The sequence below is a fragment of the Tetrao urogallus genome (assembly GCF_951394365.1).
Source record: "Tetrao urogallus genome assembly, chromosome: 25".
Classification (NCBI taxonomy): domain Eukaryota; kingdom Metazoa; phylum Chordata; class Aves; order Galliformes; family Phasianidae; genus Tetrao; species Tetrao urogallus.
In genome coordinates this window covers 2,175,868-2,197,234 of record NC_136838.1, presented here as the reverse complement: position 1 = coordinate 2,197,234, position 21,367 = coordinate 2,175,868, and the positions used below count along the sequence as shown (strand labels likewise).

At 56.4% G+C, this 21,367-nt stretch overlaps 2 protein-coding genes across 2 annotated transcripts in view; both read left to right on the top strand.

The window, feature by feature from the left end:
- Positions 1 to 2,529, top strand: part of ADAMTS10 (ADAM metallopeptidase with thrombospondin type 1 motif 10) — a gene marked incomplete at its 3' end in the record, with an annotated part of 34,140 nt that extends 31,611 nt beyond the window's left edge. Inside the window, exons 21-24 of the mRNA XM_079546705.1 lie at positions 58 to 262; positions 667 to 843; positions 1,929 to 2,085; positions 2,420 to 2,529. Coding sequence (XP_079402831.1) covers positions 58 to 262; positions 667 to 843; positions 1,929 to 2,085; positions 2,420 to 2,529 — 649 coding nt within the window. The remainder of the gene's footprint in view (positions 1 to 57; positions 263 to 666; positions 844 to 1,928; positions 2,086 to 2,419) is intronic.
- A 4,517-nt stretch (positions 2,530 to 7,046) lies between these two features.
- On the top strand, positions 7,047 to 17,942 carry MYO1F (myosin IF; the record flags this gene model as incomplete). Its single annotated transcript, XM_079546749.1, has 28 exons — positions 7,047 to 7,052; positions 8,015 to 8,152; positions 9,582 to 9,671; positions 10,013 to 10,107; positions 10,445 to 10,532; positions 10,710 to 10,799; positions 10,905 to 11,036; positions 11,110 to 11,244; positions 11,319 to 11,451; positions 12,002 to 12,198; positions 12,287 to 12,367; positions 12,507 to 12,593; positions 12,687 to 12,773; positions 12,964 to 13,131; positions 13,235 to 13,320; positions 13,536 to 13,617; positions 13,707 to 13,813; positions 14,014 to 14,112; positions 14,183 to 14,327; positions 14,428 to 14,542; positions 15,156 to 15,325; positions 15,661 to 15,806; positions 15,979 to 16,125; positions 16,208 to 16,356; positions 16,537 to 16,620; positions 16,726 to 16,927; positions 17,594 to 17,760; positions 17,866 to 17,942. The coding sequence occupies 28 exons, from the start codon at positions 7,047 to 7,049 to the stop codon at positions 17,940 to 17,942; spliced, it is 3,303 nt and encodes a 1,100-aa protein (XP_079402875.1).
- Positions 17,943 to 21,367: the final 3,425 nt, after the last annotated feature.

Below are 21,367 nucleotides of genomic sequence, written 5' to 3'. Positions count from 1 at the left end.
CCTGGGGAGATGTCTGCTTCACGCCCTTTCCATCTTTGCTTTTCTCTCTATCCCCAGCTGGGTGATTGGGAACTGGTCCGAATGCAGCCGAAGTTGCAATGAGGGCGTCCGTACACGCAGTGTCTTTTGCAAGCGTAAGATCTCCGCCACTGAAGAGAAGACTTTGGATGATGCCTCCTGCACCCAACCACGGCCAAAGATGCTGGAGCCTTGCAATAACCAGACGTGCCCTCCAGAATGGGTCGCTCTGGACTGGTCTGAGGTAAGTGCTCATCCACTGCTCTCAGCTGCCCAAGGATGTAGGATGGTGTAAGTCACTGGGGTAGAATCATAGAATCATAGAATGGCCTGGTTGAAAAGGAGCACAACGCTCATCCAGTTCCAACCCCCTGCTATGTGCAGGATCACCAACCAGCAGCCCAGGCTGCCCAGAGCCACATCCAGCCTGGCCTTGAATGCCTCCAGGGATGGGGCATCCACAGCCTCCTTGGGCAACCTGTTCCAGTGCATCACTACCCATCACCACTGGTGATGCTGCCCATGGAGGGAGTGACATGGGGAGTTGTCCTTTTGCAGTTTAGCAGACAGGAACATTGGTGGGCAATGCTACCACTCTCTCTGCTCCTTGTTGCACGTCTTGATTGCACTCATGTCTCCTCCCTGCAGTGCACCCCAAGCTGTGGGCCAGGTTTCCGCCACCGCATCGTGCTCTGCAAGAGCGGCGACCACAGTGCAACACTGCCCACCTCCCAGTGCCCCGAGGGCTCCAAACCCCCCACCAGCATGAGGTGCAACCTGCGACGCTGCCCACCCCCACGCTGGGTGACCGGCGAGTGGGGAGAGGTATGGATGCTCCCTCCCTTATCCCCACAAATCCCATGTGAGCCTTTTACCTGTGCCCTTGGTGGCATAGCTATCAACATGTCAGCGTGACATAGAGTTGTCCCCACATCTCCCAGCCCTGCTGGCTGGAGGGATGCCCTGAGGTATTTGCAGAATGTGCCATGAATTTCTGAGTGTCCCCTGCCAGGTTGGCAGTGCTCTCTCCCCTCCAGCCAGGTAGAGATTGAGCGTTCCAGCTGCTCTGCAGCACAAAAGGTGAAGGTGGGTTAAAACAAAATTTAAAAAAATAAAAATTTAAAGTAATAATAATAAAGGGGCCAAGTGCCACCTCCACATGGCACATTCGGCAAACTTCTGAACCCCCCTCCGGCCCATAATCCCTTAGATCTATGGCTTCAAACCTCACTGCTACCCAACAAGGAGGGGTGTCCTGCCATGGCAGTGGGACTGGGTGCTGCCCACTCCTCATTCACGTCCTGGGGACTACACAGTATCATCAGAGAGAGCTCAGTGACCCTGGGGCACAGACATCCCTTGTTCTGTGTGCACATGGAGCAGGCACAAACCCACTGTCAAAGACTGAGCCCCAAATGTACCAGCACCCTCCCAGCCAAGCTATAGGGTAAAGGGACACCTTGGGACAGTATGACCATAGCTGGAACATGGCAGCAGCACAGCAGGTGTCTAGGCACAATTCAGTGTGTGTGCAACCACAAGGACACCTGGTGGTCACTGTAAGCTCAGCTGTCCCTGTGTGGGACACAGCTCATCCCTGGGACACAATGGTGTGCTGGAATGGCTGCAAGTGAGGCTACCATCATTCCCTCCAGCATGGCAATGCTGGCATCCCTTTTGACTTGGGAGCACAGGAGGGCTGGGAAGGGGTAGTGGATCAAGGCTGCATGGACAGACTCTTGCAGAGAACCCTGGAGCCTTGGATCAAGATTCTGGGAAGCAGGACTGGAGCTCTCAGCTGTGCCACTGCTGCCAAGAGAAGGAACAATTGCTTCAAGCACCCCTTGCACCTCCTGGGAGCTGCTGGGCCCTCTTCCCACACATCACAGTGTTGTGTTCTTCCCCGGCAGTGCTCTGCACATTGTGGCCTTGGCCAGCAGCGACGATCCGTCCAATGCCTGGCTCACACCGGGCAGCCCTCCAGCGACTGCCTGGAGACCCTGCAGCCCCCTGGCATGCAGCAGTGTGAGACCAAGTGCGAGTCAGGACCCACAGACAACCCTGAAGGTAAGGGAGGCAGTGGGACTGGGGGAAAGCTCTGAGCCCCACCAGCTTCAAAGCCACAGGGTACAGAGGCACAGCTCTGGGTGCAGTGGGGTGAGGCTATGGGGCACACTCAACGCTGTACCCTGTAGGCCAAGGCCAAACTGGTCGCCATGACCATGATTGGTGAAGTAACAGAGAGGTATCTTTCTGAGCACCAACACATCCTGCTGCTCCATAGCAAACAGCCCATGGGAGCCGGACTGTAGGAGCTTGAGGGGGAATGGTAAAAGCCACCGCACGGGGCTCCCAATCCTGGGCTCATCTTTAACGCCACTCTGTTTTGTGACCCATCCAGAATGCAAGGATGTGAACAAGGTGGCCTACTGCCCGCTTGTCCTGAAGTTCAAGTTCTGCAGCCGGACCTACTTCCGACAGATGTGCTGTAAAACATGCCAGGGGCACTAGGAACACGGTGACCCCACGGGAAAACTGGAAGGCAAGAGGTGTGCCAGAGGGCCACCGAGCCAGGCCCTTCCTCTCGCCCCGGGAACCTTCCCCTGGGTCCAACACAGACACTGATCGTGCTTCCAGAGGGAGCCGGCGTCACCCCACCTGTCCCCCAAAGACACGCACCTTTCGTCCCCGAGCATCCCAACGGCAGGATCCCAGTTAAACCACTGCTGGCTGCTGCAGAGACCACGGCCAAGCGCGAGAGGAGCAGGTCAACGTGGTGGGAGAGGGAGAAGCTGGGCAGAGCGCGGCAGCAGGGACATTACTTGAAATTCTGAGACTGTTATTTATTTTGTAGCGGACCCAGGTCCTGCAGGTACCGAAGTTCCCACATCCCAAGGGCTGGGGACACGGGGACGAGTTTTCAGGTGCCACGGGTGATGTGCTTCTGGGTGCTGGATGGAGATGAGCTGCCTTGGGGTGCGGGGTGGGAGCAGGGCTGTTGGCTTCGTCATTTGCACCCCATCACCTTGGGACCTGCAGAGGGTGATGGAGAACAGTGAGCGGAGCAGTGACACCAGTTTAACTGGGAGAGGGATTTCTTCCAACTCTCTTGACAGCCTACTTCGACTGGGGCTTCCCTCTATTTTTCCTAAAAGCCCTTGTCACTATTATGACTATTTTTTTATTCTGGAGGCACCTCAAAGCACAAGCTGTCAGGGCTGAGGCATGCTCAGGATTGCACGATCCCTTATGGGGCGTTGAGGATGTGCTGGGCTGCAAGAAGAAAGCCAGGGAGGATACAGGAGGAGAACTCATGGCCACAGTGTCCCCATGGCCAAGCCATGAAGTGGGATAAATCTGTGCCTGGCCCTGGCTGGCTCCTCCCCAGAGAATGCCGTGGCCTCTGAAGGTGCTTTCCCTCTAAGTGTGCTTTGCCTCCAAAGGTGCTTTGCCTCCAATGGTGCTCTGCCTCCGCTGGCATCTCACTGCGTGCCCCTCAGGGTGCCAATCCCAATGCCACCCCTAGGAGACCTCCAGCCACGAGAAGAGAGCAGGTTAACGTTCTTCCAGATCCCCTCCTCCTGGCCAAACCCACCCGTCTCCACAGGCCATAGCAGCCTGCAGGAGAAGATCTGAATTTGCAATGTACCAAGCATGTGCTTCTTGTTACTAGTATTATTTTGGGGCCTTTCTGGCATCACAAAGAGGAGAAACCTTGTCCCAGGCCATGCTCTGTTCTCCATGGAGGTCATCCTCAGGGTGCAGGGTGCAGGGTCAGCCCCTTTTCCCAGAGGAGACCCCTCCAGCCCTGATGTGTTCCTCTCCTGTCTGTATTTTTCCCTGCTCGGAGCTGATTGCAGCTTCTCTGGTGCTCAGCAATTCCCTTTGGCTGGCGAGCAGGTGTGGGTTTGTCTTCCTTCCCAGTGCAAAGCTCCATTCTGACGTTTTGGGAGGGGGTGTTTTCACCTTTTTATATAGATATATATAATGAAAAAAAAGTGTTTAAAATACTAACTCTGAGGAGGAGCGACGTAACGGCATGATTTATAATAAAGGAGTAGCTACGATCCCAGGTGCAGCTTCTGGTCCCAGTGTTATTTCTCCACTGGAAAGCCTCAGTCCTGGGCAGCCCCCCTCCCCTCCCCCTCCCCCCCCCCAGTTGTGATGCTGCTTTGCTGGTGCTGGAAGAGGGGTTTGTGCACAAAAAGAGGTTCTAAGGGGTTCCCCGCATCCCAAGGGGCCACATCAGGTTTGGGGGTTTGCCCAGAGCTGCTGCATGATATGAAGGAACCAACTTCTTGGCAGATCCCAAGGCATGAGGAGATCACTAAGGCTGGTTTGGGATTGTAGAGTTTCTTTTTTCAGGAACTGGCAGTGCAAGAGATGGAATAAGAGTGGGTAATGGAGCAGAGATGCTGTGTTGGTGCCCAGCTGAGCAGATTTCAGCCCCAGCATTTACCCTTCCCACAGTGACAGTTTTAATGGCATTTCCCATTCCTGCCTCCTGAGGCATGGAGCAGTGCAATGCAGGGGATGTGAGATGGGAGGCAGCCCTGCTCTCATCCCCCACACACTGCAGCCAGGGAGGGCTCTAAAACGGCTTCGGGCAAAATGTTCCTCATTTGTGGTCCATTGATCCAAAAGACCTAAAAAAAAAGAAGCAACAACCAACACAGAGCATCTCGCTGCTAAATCCACCTTGAAGCAGAGCATCCCCCAACACAAACACATCACACTGTACCCCACAGTGGGAGAAAAGTTTCTGCAGAGGCTCTGAGCATCCTGGATCAAGGCAGCATCCATCAGCACCACCCACATCCCATAGGATGACCTCAGAACCCACTGGCAGTGGCACTGGGGACACACTGGGCAGGGCCACCCCAAGGCCCTCCAGCAGCAGGGAGACGCCCTCCTCCTCTCCCCCACCCAGAAAAAGGGCCCTAAATGAGGAAGTGGGAGGAGGAAAAAACTGAGTTGCAGTCTGTACTTGCAACAGAAACACGAAAGAGAAGCCCAGAGTGATGGACTTTGGCCCTCGGTGACAACAGCCACGGATGCTCCGTTTCCAGGGACAAGACACAGGGACACCATGGTGAGTGCCAGAGGGGTCCTTGCTGAGCTGCCTGCCCCCACCTCTCCCCCAGATGTTGTTGGGATGTCGCTTCACTCTTCCTACTGCCACAGTGCTGTCCCAGCACTGTCCCTCTTTGCACCCACCTGGGTCCTTCACTGCTGCTTGACGGTGCCACTGTGTCCCTGGTGGAGAGGGGACAGAGACATCCAGGCTTGAGGAGAAGGAGCAGAGCTGGGGCTGAGTGCAGGGGAGCAGCTGGTGATGAGTTCTCAATGCAGGATTGGTGCAGGATTGGAGAAGGATTGGTGCAGGGCTGGTGCTGAGCTGATGCTGGGAACACTGACTCAAGCAGGATGGAGGGCAGCAGGTGGTGAACTCAGTTCAGCACAATGCCTGCAGGGGAACCCCTGTGTTCCTCCCAGCCCAGCTTCCCACCAGCACTTCTGGTTTCAGGGCTCAGTGCAGAGGCAGAGTGCATGGGTGGGGTGAGGGTTGCTGGATGTCCCTGTGCTTGAGTGGGGGGACATACTGGGTGCTCTGGGCATACTTAACTCACACTTAACTCACACCCTGGGGCTGCTGCAAGGGCAGCAGCCACAATTGGAAGTTGATCTGGAGGATGAAGATGACGATGGAGGCTCTCAGAACGAAGATGATGCTCAGATGCAGCTGCACAGCAGGGCCGCGGCCACATCCTCCAGCCCACAGCTCTGCTCCCTGCACATCTCTGCATGACACTGTCCTCGAGCATCACTTCCCACCAGCCAGGAACTGAGGGACAGTGGCTGAGGTGCAGCACAGCATCCTGCCTGCAGCAATATTGCTTTGGAACTGTCGTCTCTGCAAGGCCACTGCCATGCTGTCCCCATGAGAGACACTATCCCCTCTGCACCTGGTGACATTTTGTGTCTCCACAAGGAGCTGTGGGGCTGTATACCCTCTCCCTGTCCAGTTCTAGCTTCAAAACATTGGAGTAATGTCCCATCCCCAGATGTTGGTGCCTTGGAGCAGGCTGCTGGTTGTGATGCAGCGCCTCGTGCTGCTCTTCTTTGAGGCTTCCTGTGGTTTCAGAGGTGTTGGCTGAATCTGCCCTTGCCTATCTCAAGGTGCCACCTTGGGCTGCTCTGCATCCGGAGCTCACAGGGTTATTTCTACTGGTTCATACCTGAGTTTTGAAGAAAAACAAGCAACAGTTTGTGATAACTGCTGCAGGGCCACTCCCCGCGCTCAGTGCTCCCAGGGTCACTGGGTGCACCCATGCTCACACAGGGACAGTCCCCTTGCTGCTGTGAGGAGAGTCCTGGTGGCCTCTACACCACCATGCATGGGGCTGTGCACAGAGTGGCTGCAAAGGATACGGGATGCCTGGTCCAGGCGATGCTTAAGATGCTTCTGCTTGGCTGAAGGACTGAGTGGCTCAGAGAGATGTCTGGTCCCAGCGCATCCAGGCAGGTGGTTGTCACACCCCTGCTCTCACCCCTTGCTTTGGCCAGTGGTGATGGAGGGATTGGCCCAAACCTCAGAGCAATTCAACTGCTGCCCTGCACAATGCTTTGCTTCCCATGGGGACTCCGCCCAAGCCCCTCAGCCATCCCTGGGGCTCACTGAGCAGTGAGATCCAGCAGTGTCCAACAGTGCTTCGGAGTCCAACCACCTCCCCCTCTCTCAAGGCTGCTCCCCCGGCGGAGCAAACTGCAGCATCACAAAACCCTTCACCTCGTGGGATGCATAGAGGAAAGCCAGAAATGGGGTGGAACCACCCATGACCCTGCTGACAAACCCTTCATTCAAAGTGCTCTGGTGTTTTTCCTGCAGCTGTGCTGCATCTGGCACCAGGCTGAGCCAGGAAAGCCCCTGATCTATGCCCAAGGAAGGAGAAGCTCCGGGTGTGAGCTCAAAAGCTCCGAACCGCAGACCAGGAAATGCCTGTTTTTGCCTTAATTCTGTGCCGGAAATGGCGGTGTGTGAGCAGGGTGCCTGCACAAGGAGACCTGGGTGATGGGGGCTGTGGGTAGGGAAGGAGTCAGTGTCCCCATGGGCTCAGGTTGGGGTCACCAGCAGAATTGTGGGAGACAACGCTTGGACTGTGCCCCCTGTGTTTTTTCATGGGCTTGTTAGCATGGAGGGGAGGAGGAGGCCAAAAACAAAAAACAAAAACAGTGAGCAATGAACTAGAGAAGAAAGAGAAGCGGTGTGAGCAGCCCTGATCCCACCCATGTCCATGCATCCCAACTGAAGGCACTGGGACATGGGAGCCAAAAGCCCTTCAATCACTCACAGAGTTGCTGGGTACTGAGATTTTGCATGAAACAGACGCACTGTGCCTAGGGCTGCAGATCTCAGCAGCCCCCCAGGAATGGAGGGGGTTGGAGCAGGCTGGTGCCACCAAGTTCCACGAGGTTCCCTCTGTGCTCCCTTCTAATGCTGCTGGGTTGTGCCAGCCCCAAGGGTGGAGCTGTGAGCAGCAAAGGCAGCCGGGTCCCCTGGCCTGAGAGCTTGAGAATGGGCAGGACAATGAAACAAAAGGGGAAGAGAAAAAAAGGGAAATGGAAAGAGTAAGAGGCTGGGGCTGATGGGGGAGAAGTGAAATCAGCTCTGGGAGCATTAGGGTGAAAGCGGAACCGGGGCCGGTGGCCATGGACCAGCTCTGGTCCTCTCCTGGGATGAGGACCCTTTGAGGGGTTTCTTTGTGCACAGCGTGATCCCACCCCACCCCAGGTTGTGTGTAGCTCCATGTTGGCTTAAATTGCAGCTCACAGTTTTCCTTTCTGCTACCCACGAGGACAATGTAGGGGCAATTTGGGGCAGCAGGAAAGCAGGTTCTTGGGATTCCCTGGTTGATGCTGCTGCCATTTGGCCCATTTGGGTACCAGCAGTTTTGGCGCTGGATCCTGCTGCAAAACTCTGTGCCTTTCCCTGCAGGGCAGCAAGGAGCGTTTCCACTGGCAGAGCCACAACGTCAAGCAGAGTGGTGTGGATGACATGGTGCTGCTGGCCAAGATCTCCGAGGAAGCCATCGTGGAGAACCTCAAGAAGCGCTTTATGGATGATTACATCTTCGTATCCTTCCGAGGGTGGGGATGGGGAGAAATGGAACTGTGCTCCAAGACTTCACCAACACCCACAGCTTGTCAACCTATGCATGAGGCTGGAATCAGGATCAGCCAGGGGGATGCAGGTGGTGGTGGCAGCCCTTTAGAGCTGGTACAGCACATGTGCACCACTGCTACCCAGGGGAAGGACCCCTTACTATCATCAGCAGCGTGATCCCACTGTTTTATGTTCACAGGTTCTGGCATCATCCTTGGCACTGGTCCAGGGTGCCCAGAGAGCTGTGAGTGCCCCATCCCTGGAGGTGCGCACGGCCAGGCTGTGTGGAGCCTTGGGCCTGATCTGGTGGGATTTGAGGTCCATTCTAACCTAAGCTATTCCATGATTCCATCATCACTGACATTATCCCCTCCTGCTGTTGCCCAAACTGCATGGATGCCCACCAGGCGTTCTGAACCAACCACAGACCCAAGCAAACGCTGGATGGGATGGGAGCGTGCATGTGGATGGGACACCACTGAGCCCATGCAGAATGCAAAGCCGCTGTCCCTTACGTGTCGTCCCCCAACCCACGTGCATTCGTGGTTACAGGCTGTCACAGAGGTGACACTGCTGAGCAATAAGCACGAGGTCTGGAGACTCTCAGGCTCCTTGAGGATGGGGAACTGCCTCCAGTTGAGAACCCAACCCAGCATCTGCTTGGGTTCACAGCCAGCTCAGCACCCAGCTGCATGGCCACATGGACTCAATCCCCAGCTCCAGGGGCAGAGGAGAGGCTCTGTGGCTGCAGAATGGGACGTGGTAGGAGCTGGGGTGTTGAGCGCTCTCTGCAGCTGTGGTTTCCCCCAGTCTCAGCTCTGGCCTTACAAGGCGATGCTCAGCCCTGGCTGGACGTGACGCAGCTTGCTGCCCACTCCGTCAGCAGCTCCGGGGCTTTAAATGTGTTTGGGGGTTGGCTTTGGGGTTGGCTTTTTTTGGAGGAGGAGGAAAAAATACCCCACGCAGCCTCTTTCTTCCTTTTTTCGTCCCCCTCCAGCTGTGACTCAATGCCCCACGCTTCTGCATTTCCCAAAAAAAAAACCCTGAAGTTCTCCCCTGAAAAAAGGACATCAGCCCCACACCAACTACATCCCCAGCATCAACCCAAGGGGATTGATGCACCTCATCCCCACCCACCAACTGCATCACCTCTAGGCACACCCCCAACCCATACACTTTGGGGATGCTGCATGCAGACCAAAAGGCTGAATGAGCATCAGGTCCTAAGCTGAACCCCTTGTGACAATCCTAGTGCTGTGTTTGGAAGAGGGCTGAGACCCCCTGACACCCATTGCTGATGCTGTGGGCAGGAAGGGGAACATGGAACATGGGATACAGGGCATGGGAAATGGGACATGGGACATGGGAGAGGATGCACGGACCTTGACCTGCTGCCCAGACCTACATTGGACCAGTGCTCATCTCTGTCAACCCTTTCAAGCAGATGCCATATTTTACCGACCGGGAGATCGAGCTGTACCAGGGGGCGGTGAGGCTGCAGAACTGGCAAGGGGCTCACAGGGGTTCAATAGCATTAATTTGCTTGCATTTGCATGCAAGCACTTGGGATTTTCCCATGAGCTTTGGGTATTGCAGGGGTCAGTGCTCCCAAACGGTGAGTTTGTAAGAAATGTGAGTACACAAAGGAAATTCAGCTCATAGCACACACCAAAGTGACTTAAAACCATACCTCGGTGCTTGGTTCTGCTCTATGCTCTTCCACAAGTGCAGGGTACTGAAGCAAGCACCTGGCACTGTGCTGCTGCCTTCAGCACACGTGGGCAGAGTTAAGGAGATCCCAGCATCACCATCCTTACACCCCTGTTTTAGGCTCAGTATGAAAATCCCCCCCACATCTACGCCTTGACGGACAACATGTACCGAAACATGCTGATCGATGGGGAGAACCAATGTGTCATCATCAGGTAGGGGATGACCAGGTGCCCCAATACCCTTCCCCAGCACTTGGGGTGCCCCAGGCAAACACAGGATGAGGGGTGGCTGCAGTCCAGTGCAGTCTTGGGGGCTGTGCTCCCAGCTGGGGACTGAGCTTTATGCAATACACTTTTCCGGCTGAGTGTTGCAAGGAAGGGGTGAGGAAATGGGGCAAGGCTCAAACTTCCCCTTCAGCCCTCCCTCCAAAATCCAGCACCTCCTGCAGCTCCTTATGCAGCTCTGTCCCTGTCCCAGAGCCTCCAGCATCCCACGAGATCACCCTATGGCCCCCATTTCACCTCTCCTCTGTTTTTGACATTTGCACAGTGGAGAAAGCGGTGCTGGGAAAACAGTGGCAGCCAAATACATCATGGGCTACATCTCCAAAGTGTCTGGGGGTGGTGAAAAAGTGCAGGTAAGTCTGATTCCCACCGTGTACCCATCTCTTCGCCTCCCGACATCTCTGCTCCCCAATCCCTGCACAGAGCAGCTCCAAGTCTGGGTCCCAGCTCCATCCCCAGCCCCTTGGGGCAGCTGCAGTGAGTGCAGGCACGTGGTCCTGCTCACCCTCATGCCCTGCTCTGGCCACCAGCACGTGAAGGACATCATCTTGCAGTCCAACCCACTGCTGGAAGCCTTTGGCAACGCCAAAACCGTCCGCAACAACAACTCCAGCCGCTTTGTAAGTCACCAGGGCTGGCACAGAGCGTGCTGCCTGCTGGCACCATGCGGTGTCACAGACAGGATTTATCCACACGGATGCACTGACAGCTCTATGCCCACACAGGGGAAGTACTTTGAGATCCAGTTCAGCCGGGGCGGAGAGCCAGACGGGGGGAAGATCTCCAACTTCCTGCTGGAGAAGTCACGGGTGGTGAGCCAGAATGAGCATGAGAGGAACTTCCACGTCTACTACCAGGTATGGGGCAGTGGGGCAAGCTGGGTGCAGGGCCATAGGGCCGGTGACTGCATCCCCCCCTGATTTCCCACAGCTCATTGAAGGGGCATCCCAAGAGCAGCGCCAGAACCTGGGCATCATGAGCCCCGATTATTACTACTATTTGAACCAGTCAGACACGTACCAGGTGGAGGGCACGGATGATCGCAGTGATTTCCTTGAGACCATGGTGAGTGCCCCCAGGAGGGTTCCCAAAGCTGTCAAAGTCCAAGCTGGGACTGACGACACCCTGTGTGCCCCCAGAACGCCATGCAGGTCATTGGCATCCGGGGTGAGGACCAGCAGTTGGTGCTGCAGATTGTTGCTGGGATCCTACATCTGGGGAATATCAGCTTTCGGGAGGAGGGCAACTATGCCCGGGTGGAGAATGCTGACTGTGAGTAGCTGAACTCCTCCTTGTTCCAGGGAGCAAGCTTAGGTACCACAGAGACCCTTGGCAACAAATCACAACCTCTCCATAGCACTACTGACCCAGTAGAGAGGTAGCAGCAGTAGCTTCCCCAAATCTGATGCATCAGTGCAGGTTAGGGGCTGAACTGTTGGAAGGGTGCTCTGAAGAGATGGACCTAGATGTCCTTGTTGACCAACAGTTGATAACTGTTGACCAATGACTGAACAACGGTTGACCAACAGTTGACAAACCAATGGTTGACCAGTGGTTGACTGCAGGTTGACCATCAGCCACCCGTGTGCTGTGGTGGCCAAGAAGAGACTCTGGTTGCATTGGGAAGAATGTGGCCAGCAGGGAAATTGAGATTATTCTCACCTTTTCTCTGTCCTGGGGAGGCCACATCTGGAGCACTGGGCCCAGTTCTTGTCCCACATCAAGCAGAGCTGCCCCATTGTTGGCCCCCACTGTGTTTGGTGGGATGGGAGAAACATCATGTAGGAGGGGGTTGCAGGAAGCCCTGACCCCCTCTGCCCAGCTCTGGCCTTCCCTGCCTACCTGCTGGGCATCGACCGTGACCGCCTCAACGACAAGATCACCAGCCGCAAGATGGACAGCAAGTGGGGCGGCCGCTCCGAGTCCATCACCGTCACCCTCAACGTGGAGCAGGCAGCCTACACACGGGATGCCCTGGCCAAGGGGCTCTACGCTCGTGTCTTCGACTTCCTTGTGGAGGTGGGTGCCTCCTTGTGGAGGAGCACGGCCATGGGATGGGGGTGTTTGCCATTCATTTGAAGTGGATCCTGCTGTCCTTTTCCTGCAGTCCATCAATAGGGCCATGCAGAAACCCTATGAGGAGTACAGCATTGGAGTGCTGGACATCTATGGCTTTGAAATATTCCAGGTGAGTCCTGCTTTGCTGTGGGAGCCCAGCTGAGGACTGCCCTGCTGCAGAGAAGGGGACCTGAAGTAGTACCTCTGTTTGGGGTCACCTTGATGTAGAAGAAGACAGCTCAACTCCTTCTTTTTCTGTTATTTTGTAGAAAAATGGTTTTGAGCAGTTCTGCATTAATTTTGTGAATGAGAAGCTGCAGCAGATCTTCATAGAGCTCACCCTGAAGGCAGAGCAGGTATGGGGAGGCCGAAATCCCAATTCCCCCACCCTGCACATGTCCCACGGGTATAGAAATGGAGCCCCTCCAGCTCTCCTGTTGCTCCCTCAGGAGGAGTACGTGCAGGAGGGCATCAAGTGGACCCAGATCCAGTACTTCAACAACAAAGTGGTGTGCGACCTGATAGAGAACAAACTGGTGAGTGGGGGGCAAGGACCAGCCCTGCTGGGTGCACCCCCAGGGAACAGCAGCTCCATGTCTTGCATCCAAATTACAGTTCAGTGCAAAGCAGCTTTGAGCAGCACGGGACCCCCGTTTGCAGCCAGGTGCAGGACTGAGCCCTGCCTACAGCCTTTGGTCTGCCTTAGCTTTGCTCTCCCTCTTCCAGAACCCCCCTGGGATCATGAGTGTCCTGGATGATGTCTGTGCCACTATGCACGCCACCGGCGAGGGTGCAGACCAGACCCTGCTGCAGAAGCTGCAGGCGGCCGTGGGGACCCACGAGCACTTCAACAGCTGGAACTCAGGCTTCGTCATCCACCACTATGCAGGCAAGGTGCGGCACCCTGCAGCTCGCACCCCGCATCCTGCACCCTGCACTTGGTACCCAATATCCTCAGCCCCAGCATCCCCCATTCTGAGCTCCCTCCTGCCCCCAGGTCTCCTATGATGTGAACGGTTTCTGTGAGCGCAACCGGGACGTGCTCTTCACTGATCTGATCGAGCTGATGCAGAGCAGCGAATAGTGAGTCTGGGCAGTGCAGTGATTCCCTGGGCCACCCCCAACAAGAGATGGGCAGCATCCTCAAAACCCATCCATAACGCTTTGTTGGTTCTATCCCTACTGGAACTGGTGCTCAGCATCAACCTGTGGGGCAAGCGGGGCTTGGCAGAGGGCACACAGGGCATGGCGCCACCCACCCAGCAGCTCTCATTTGGGGGCTCTCCTTTGCTTTTCAGTGCTTTCATCCGGATGCTTTTCCCAGAAAAGCTCGATGCTGACAAAAAGGGCCGCCCAACCACTGCAGGCTCCAAAATCAAGGTGGGTCCTGGGGTCTGCAGGAAGGCAGCTGGGGGCTGCTGGGCTCCCACTGCCACCTTTAACGCTTCAGAGGTCAATCTTTGCAACAGAAGCAGGCTAACGACCTGGTGAACACGTTAATGAAGTGCACGCCACACTACATCCGCTGCATCAAACCCAACGAGACCAAGAAACCACGGGACTGGGAGGAAAGCAGGTAACAGAGCGGGGTATGGGGACTGCAGATGGTGCTGAGGTGGTGGCTGTCCTCCAAAGGACTCTGGTCTTGCTGTGCCAGGGGAGTGTGGGGACACGTATCTCTCTGAGTGAGCATCCCTGTAGGGCTCCATCCCATGGCATGCATGGGCACAGAGCTATGGGGAGGGGTAGAGCTGTGCCATCGTGTGCACCCCGCAGGGTGAAGCACCAAGTGGAGTACCTGGGACTGAAGGAGAACATCCGTGTGCGCCGGGCAGGTTTTGCCTACCGCCGAATTTTCCACAAATTCCTGCAACGGTGAGGGGACGGGGGGCTGCACGGAAGGGACCCATGGCTCGGCCAGCACTCACGGCCCCTCTGCTGACAGCTACGCCATCCTCACCCCTGAGACGTGGCCATCGTGGCGTGGGGATGAGAGGCAAGGCGTGCAGCACTTGCTTCGCTCCGTCAACATGGACCCGGACCAGTACCAGATGGGTCGGAGCAAGGTGTTCGTCAAGAACCCGGAGTCGGTGAGTGATGGGGGCACGGTGGGCAGCTCAGCACAGGGTCTAGCAACACGGGGGTTGGACCCTGCCCAAGGCTCAGCATCCACCTGCCCCCATCCCACAGCTCTTCCTCCTGGAGGAGATGAGGGAGAGGAAATTTGACGGCTTTGCACGGGTGATCCAGAAGGCCTGGCGTCGGCACATCGCCATCCGGAAGTACGAGCAGATGCGGGAGGAGGGTAAGGCTGTGATGACCAGTGTCCTTCAAAGGGTGCCCTTGGCCAGGGACAGCCCTGCTCCTAATGACAGATGTAGCATCGCACAGTGATGAGGGACATTGATAGAATCACAGAATCATTAAGGCTGGAAAAGAACTCCATGGTCATCAGTCCAACCATCAACCCATCACCGCCTGTTCACTCATAGAATCATTAAGATTGGAAAAGACCTCTGAGATCACCATGTCCAGCCAAAAACCCATTGCCACCATGCCCACTAACCACGTCCCTAGGAGAGATACATGGAGATACTCAGATTCTTTTCCTACACCTACAGGAGGGAGGGGGTTTCTTGCTCCAGTTTCCAGCCCTAAGGAAGCTGTGGGGCAGCCCCTCGCTGTCTGGATGCATTCTGCTGCCTGCAAAAGAGATGAGCTGATGTTTGCAGAGGAATGGGAAAAGCCAACCACCATCCACCAGCATAGGCAATTCCCAACCCTCCTAAGCATACAGTGAAAAACAGAGAAAACAGAGTAGCTGAACCCTTCACTCCCACAACACGAAGTTTTGGGGACAACTGCTGCATTTCATAGCCTGGTGATGCCCAACCAACATTGCTTTGGGTCCCACACAGCCTCCAACATCCTCTACAACTTCAAAGAGCGGCGGAGGAACAGCATCAACCGGAATTTTGTGGGCGATTACCTGGGCATGGAGGAGCGGCCAGAGCTGAGGCAATTCCTGGCCAAGAGGGAACGAATCGACTTTGCCGACTCCATCACGAAATACGACCGCAGATTCAAGGTGAGGGGAGCAGGGGACAGGCCAAGCTGTGTTTGGTGGTGGAAATGCAATGCAGTGTGATGCAACCCTAAACCTAACACTAACCCTAACTTCATCCTAACCCTAAGGCCACTGCAATAGAATGGAATGCAATGCAATGAAATGAAATCCAATACAATGCAACCCTAACCCTAACTGTAACCCTAACCTCACCCAAGTCCTAACCCTAACCCAAATGCAATAAAATCAAAGGCAATCCAATGAGAAAAAATGAAATTCAGGGAAACTAAATCCCTTGGGAGGGACATTCTGCTCCTCAGCAACCATCTCTCACCCTCTGAGCCCACCTTTTCCAGCCCATCAAGCGGGATTTCATCCTCACCCCCAAGTACTTCTACCTGATCGGGAGGGAGAAGGTGAAGAAAGGCCCCGAGAAGGGGCAGATCAAGGAGGTGCTCAAGAAGAAGGTGGAGATCCAGGCAGTGAGCAGTGTCTCATTAAGGTGTGTTCCCCCAAACCATCCCCATCCTTTGGTACTCCCAACCTGACCCCACGGCTAGCAAAGCCACAGGGACACAGAATCTCCATTCAATCCTCCCCCTCGGGAGGCTCACCCCCCCCCTGTCCTGATGGGGTGCCTGTACCCGCTGTGACACCCCTGGGGCTGCCCCCAGCACCCGGCAGGATGATTTCTTCATCCTTCACGAGAAAGATGCCGACAATTTCTTGGAGTCCATCTTCAAGACAGAGCTGGTCAGCCTGCTGTGCAAGCGCTACGAGGAGCTGACCCGCAGCAAGCTGCGCCTCAACTTCCAGGACACGTAAGGACAGGGATGGGGAGAGAGGACAGAGCACTATAAGGCCATGGCTTCATGGCCCTCACGGCCCCTCTTCTCCTTCCAGACTACAGTTTCGGGTGAAGAAGGAGGGTTGGGGCGGTGGTGGCACACGCACTGTCACCTTCACCAGAGGGCAGAGTGATGTGGCTGCCCTCAAAGCTGGAGGCAAAACGCTGACGGTCAGCATCGCGGATGGGCTGCCCCGGAACTCCAGTGAGTGGTGGTCCTTGGGCATCTGGGGGGGACAAGAAGACCGGGGCCATAGGGAATGGCAGGGCTTGGGGACATTGGGATGAGCCACTGTGTGCACTGTGGGGTCTATGTTTTGCACAGGAGGGATGTGGGTCCCCATGGAGGAGGATACCTAATGGGGTCTTGTGTCCCCCCACACAGAGCCCACCAGGAAGGAGGTGATGCAGAGCAAAGGTGGCGGCAGGCGGCCACCACCATCCCGCAGTGCCCCCCCAGCACCCCAAGGTGAGCAGTGCCTGTGGGCTCCTATCCTCATCCAGCTGTCCTCATAGAGGGGGCTCCCCCATTATGGATGCCCCCTCATAATACAGCATCTCTGGGGGGTTTCAGGTAACTACAGGAATGGTGCTCCTCAGTTCCCACGTGGGGATGGTCAAGCCAAGCGGGACACCTACACGCCAGCCCAGAAGCAGGCACGGGCACCCCCAGCCAACGCATTGCCCCCCCAGAATGCAAGCCGCCGGTCAAAGGCACGACCCCCATCTGAGCAGAACATGGAGTTCCTCAATGTCCCTGACCAGGGGGTGGCTGGGTAGGTTCAGTGCCCACCACCCCATCTTCCCATCCCATTGCCATGGAGACAAACTGGGCAAAGCGGGAGGTGGGAGCAAGATGGGGTTTGGGACATGGGATGCAGTCCTTGGTGCTCGTGCCTGGTGCTGCCACCGTCACATCCTCCAATCCCATGGGGACAATTGGCTGCACTGGGAGGTGAGAGCAGGATGGGCTGGGGATAAGGGATGCCACCTTTGTTGCTCATGCTGTGTCCCCATCCTCCCATCCCATTGCCACGGATGACAAACTGAGCAGAGTGGGAGTGGGATGGGGACACAAGATGCTCCCCTCAGTGTTCATGCTGCTTCCTCACCATCCCATGCTCTCATCCTATTGCCATGGGGACAAACTGAGCAAAAGGAGGGGGAGGTGGGAGCAGAATGGAGTTGAGAATGTGGCACATCCCTCACACTGCTCACACCATGTCCCCACAATCCCATACCACAGCCATGGGGACAACATGACTGCACTAGGAAACAGGAGCAGGATGGGGTTGGGGACATGGGATGCCACCCCCAGTGCCAACGCTGCATCCCCACCACCCCATGCTCCCATCCCAGGGACAAACTGGGCAAACTGGTAGGTGGCAGCAGATCAGCATTGGGGGTGTGCCATGCTCACACCTGGTGTCCCCATCACACAGCATGCAGCGGAGACGCAGTGTGGGTCAGCGGCCCCCCCCAGCCAGTCGCCCCAAGCCGCTGCCCAAAGCAGCCGTGCCGCGCTGCCGGGCACTTTATCAGTACATCGGACAGGACGTGGATGAGCTCAGCTTCAACGTGGGAGATGTCATTGACATCCTCCTGGAAGGTACTGGCTAGATCTTGGCTCCCTGTGCCAGCCCCATATTTCACCCGATGGATTTTTTTTTTCCTCTCCCACACTTCACCCCATCGATTTTTTCCCCCCTCGCAGATATCTCGGGTTGGTGGAAGGGACGGCTGCACGGCAGGGAAGGGCTTTTCCCCGGGAATTACGTGCAGAAGATCTGAGCTGGGCGCTGAGGACACGGAGGCGTGTGCCACCCCGGGGTGCTGTCCCCAATGCTGTTCCTGATGATGGCTCTCCTGCTCCATCACCAGATCCCATCCCATCCCTGAGCTGTGCCATCGGCAGCACCAAACTGTGCAGAAGAGCAGGGACTCTTTGCTGCTTGTTCACACAGAGTTGTGGAACTGTGGGAGTGAAATTTGGGGCACAGTAGGATTATTTTTGGTAACTGTAGAGGTAAAGATATGGGCGGTAGCTTTGGGACTACAGCATTGTTGCCACTTTGCAAACACAGCACATCAGAGTCGGACTCCAAATCTAAGCCTGGAGTTTGTATTCCCGCTGACCTCACTGGGACCTATGGCAAAGGATCCACACATGAGGACACAGGGGACACCCACTGGCTCAGCCCCATTCCCTGCACAGCCCCTCCCGATCACAGCGCAGAGCCCAACCCCATCTCACGCTCCTGCACACCCCAGCACTGCATGGAGCTATGGGGTGGAAACCCTCACGCTATGGGGCTGGTCCCTGTGCATTCTCAATGCCCCCCATGCTGCTGGGGACCACGGCATGTCAGAGATGCAGAGCCCTGTGCAGCCTCAGGGCCCTTCGTCCCCTCCCCGGATGGAGGAAGTGACGCAGCCCTGTTGCAGCCTTCTGCCTCACCGCCCAGCCCTCCTCTTCCTCCCTCCCCCCACCAAGGGCTGACTCTGGGCCAAATGTTGGGCTGGGAGGGTCGCCTTGAGCTGAGGGGGGGCTCAAAGGATCCTGTGGGGTTGGGGGTTGTGCAAGGCAAAAGACTGCTGGGAAATGGAGTCCTCACGTGGCAAATGGCATTTAGGGCCTGGGGTGGGGGCACAGGGGGGGCACGGGGTTGGGGGGTGCACGAGTTGGGCAGCGCGGGACACTCAGTCCCATAGCTCTGCTTGACACCCTATGGTCCTGGGGGGGATTTCTTCCCATAAATGCAGTTTTAGGGTCCATGTTTAGAGAGGGAGGCTGCAATGATGGCACTGTTCTCCTTTTAATTATTAAAAAAAAAAAAAAGAAAGAAAGAAAAAAAGAAAGAAAAAAAGAAAAAAAAAAAAGGCTTTGGGAACTCAAAGGGTGCAGGAATCACCCTCCTGCAGCCTCTGACCCCTCCTTGGGGATGTGCAAATGGGAACGGGATGCTGCCATCATCTCCCAACCCTACACTGATGGGGGCAGCCCGGGAGGGTCCTGGGGGGCTCGGGGTAGAGCGACGGGCTCGGGATGCTCTGAGAGATGCTCCTAGGGACTTGGGGGGGGCTCAGCGGTTCATGGCACTCTCTGCTGCGTGCTCGAGGTGAGGGGTGGAGGGGGGTCTCCAAAGGATCCCAAAGGGGGAGTGCCATCAGGTGCTGCTCTGGGGGCTCCCCGCAAACCTCCCCCCGCGCTGCCTCCCGCACACAATGGGGCACAAACAGCGCCCCGCACCCCTCCTTCCGTCCCTCTCCTTCCTTCTCCCCATCCCCCCCACTCGCCTTTTTCCTCCTCCTCCTCTTCCCCCCCCCCCCCCCGGCTCTCGCGACAGCTCCGAGAGCAGAAAATGGCCCCGCGGCCGCAACGCCGCCGCTGATGCGCGTTCCGGGCCCCCCCGCAGCCCCGGTACGTGCGGGCGGCACCGCGCTGGGAAGAAGGGGGGTGGGGGGGGGGCACTGCGGAGGCTGCGGTGCCCTCAGGGTGGGGTCAGCCCCTATAGGGCTGTTTGTATAGGGAATGCTGGCGGGGAGGAGGGGGGGTGGCTGCTGGCCATAAGGGCTGCTGGCCGGGATTTGGGGTTGGGGGGAGGGCTGACAATTGTACCGGGTAGCTGCTAGCAAGGGGGGGGGGGCTGCATGGGCGGCTATTGGCCACGGTGCTGTTTGCCGTTGTGTGTTGTTGGGGGGCTGTCAGTAATACAAAGGGAGTGTTAGCAGGGGGCTGCCGGCCATAGGGGGTGGTAGCAGTGGTGTATTGTTGTTGGGGGGCTGTTGGTAAGACAAAGGGGCTGTTAGCGAGGGGGGGAGGGGATAGATGGGGTGCTACTGGTAGATGGGGATGGTAGCCATGGGTGCATGGTTAGGAGGCTGTTAGCATGGGGGGCTGTGAGCCATAGAGGCTGCTAGCCGTGGTGTATTGTTGCTGGAGGGCTGTCAGTAATAGAAAGGGGCTGTTAGCAGGGGTGGGCTACCAGCCACGGGTGTTGGTAGCCATGGGTGTATTATCTATAGGGGCCATCAGCCACAGGGTGCTGCTAGCCAGGAGGTGCCAGCCATAGGGCTAGTAGCCATGGGGTGAGCAGATGGGAGCTCCCCATGCATGGCATCCCTCCATCCCCGTGAGTTTGGGAGTACCAGGACATGTTGGCACCCTGAGCATCCCTGGGGTGACCTCGCATCCTCCTCCATGGGGTAAAGATTGGAGGGGGGTGTAAAGGCAGAGCCGGGGTCCCTGCTTGGCTGTCACCTCCCAGGGGCGGTCCCATGAGCCAGCCTTTGTCTCTCATCTCCCAAGCCTCGGAGCTGCTGATCACAGAGATGCTTGGATGGGATTATCAGTCCCATTTCTCCTCCCGGAATGGATTTGTGAATGTCTTTAAATCATCCTCTAGTTTGCTTGAGGGAGATGAGCTGTGTTCATTATTAATGGAATCAGTCCCAAAGCTGCTCTGGGTGACTGAAGGCTGCAAACCCCTCGGACCCCAGAAGGGGTTATTATGGGGTCCCCACTCAGCACAGCAGTGCCATTGGATTTGCAGGAAAATGCTGCGAGAAGTGTGCAATGAGGGTACAGTGGCTCCAGGATTTGGGTTTCCAAGGCAGGGTTTGCTCTGGGGTTGGGGGTGACATCTCCTGGGGTTGGGAACGTTGGCTCACAGCCCTGTGCTCAGTGTTGCAGAAGGATGCTGTCCTGCTAGAGATGACAAATGGCAGCAGAATGGTGCAGGTGCCACCACCTCCCCCAAAGCTGGGGTTTGCAGGGCCAAGCATGCTGTGTCCATGCAGCTCCTCACTGTGTCAGGGACAGTTCCTGGAGCAGTGATGTTCCTACACTGTTTCTTGACCCTACCTATCCCTGGGATCATCATAAACCACCACCTCACTGGAAACCCAATGCCACCATCCCCAATGGCACCACTTGGTCCCAGTGCCAGCCCACTCCAGATGAGGACATAAGGCAAAGGCAGTTTTCCCAAGTTTGTTTTTTCAAGAAATCAGGAAATTCATTGGAACCTGTGGTGTATGGGGGCTGCCAGCCCCTGGAATGGATACTGCTTGAGGGCTCCACCACCAAGCCCAGCAACACCTTTCAGTGTCACCCCATGTGTTGAGACAGCCCCCCCCCCCCATCCATCCAGGCTGTGCTTCTCAATACAGCTTGCAATCCCACAGCACCCCAAAACCATGTGTTTTAAGCTGAT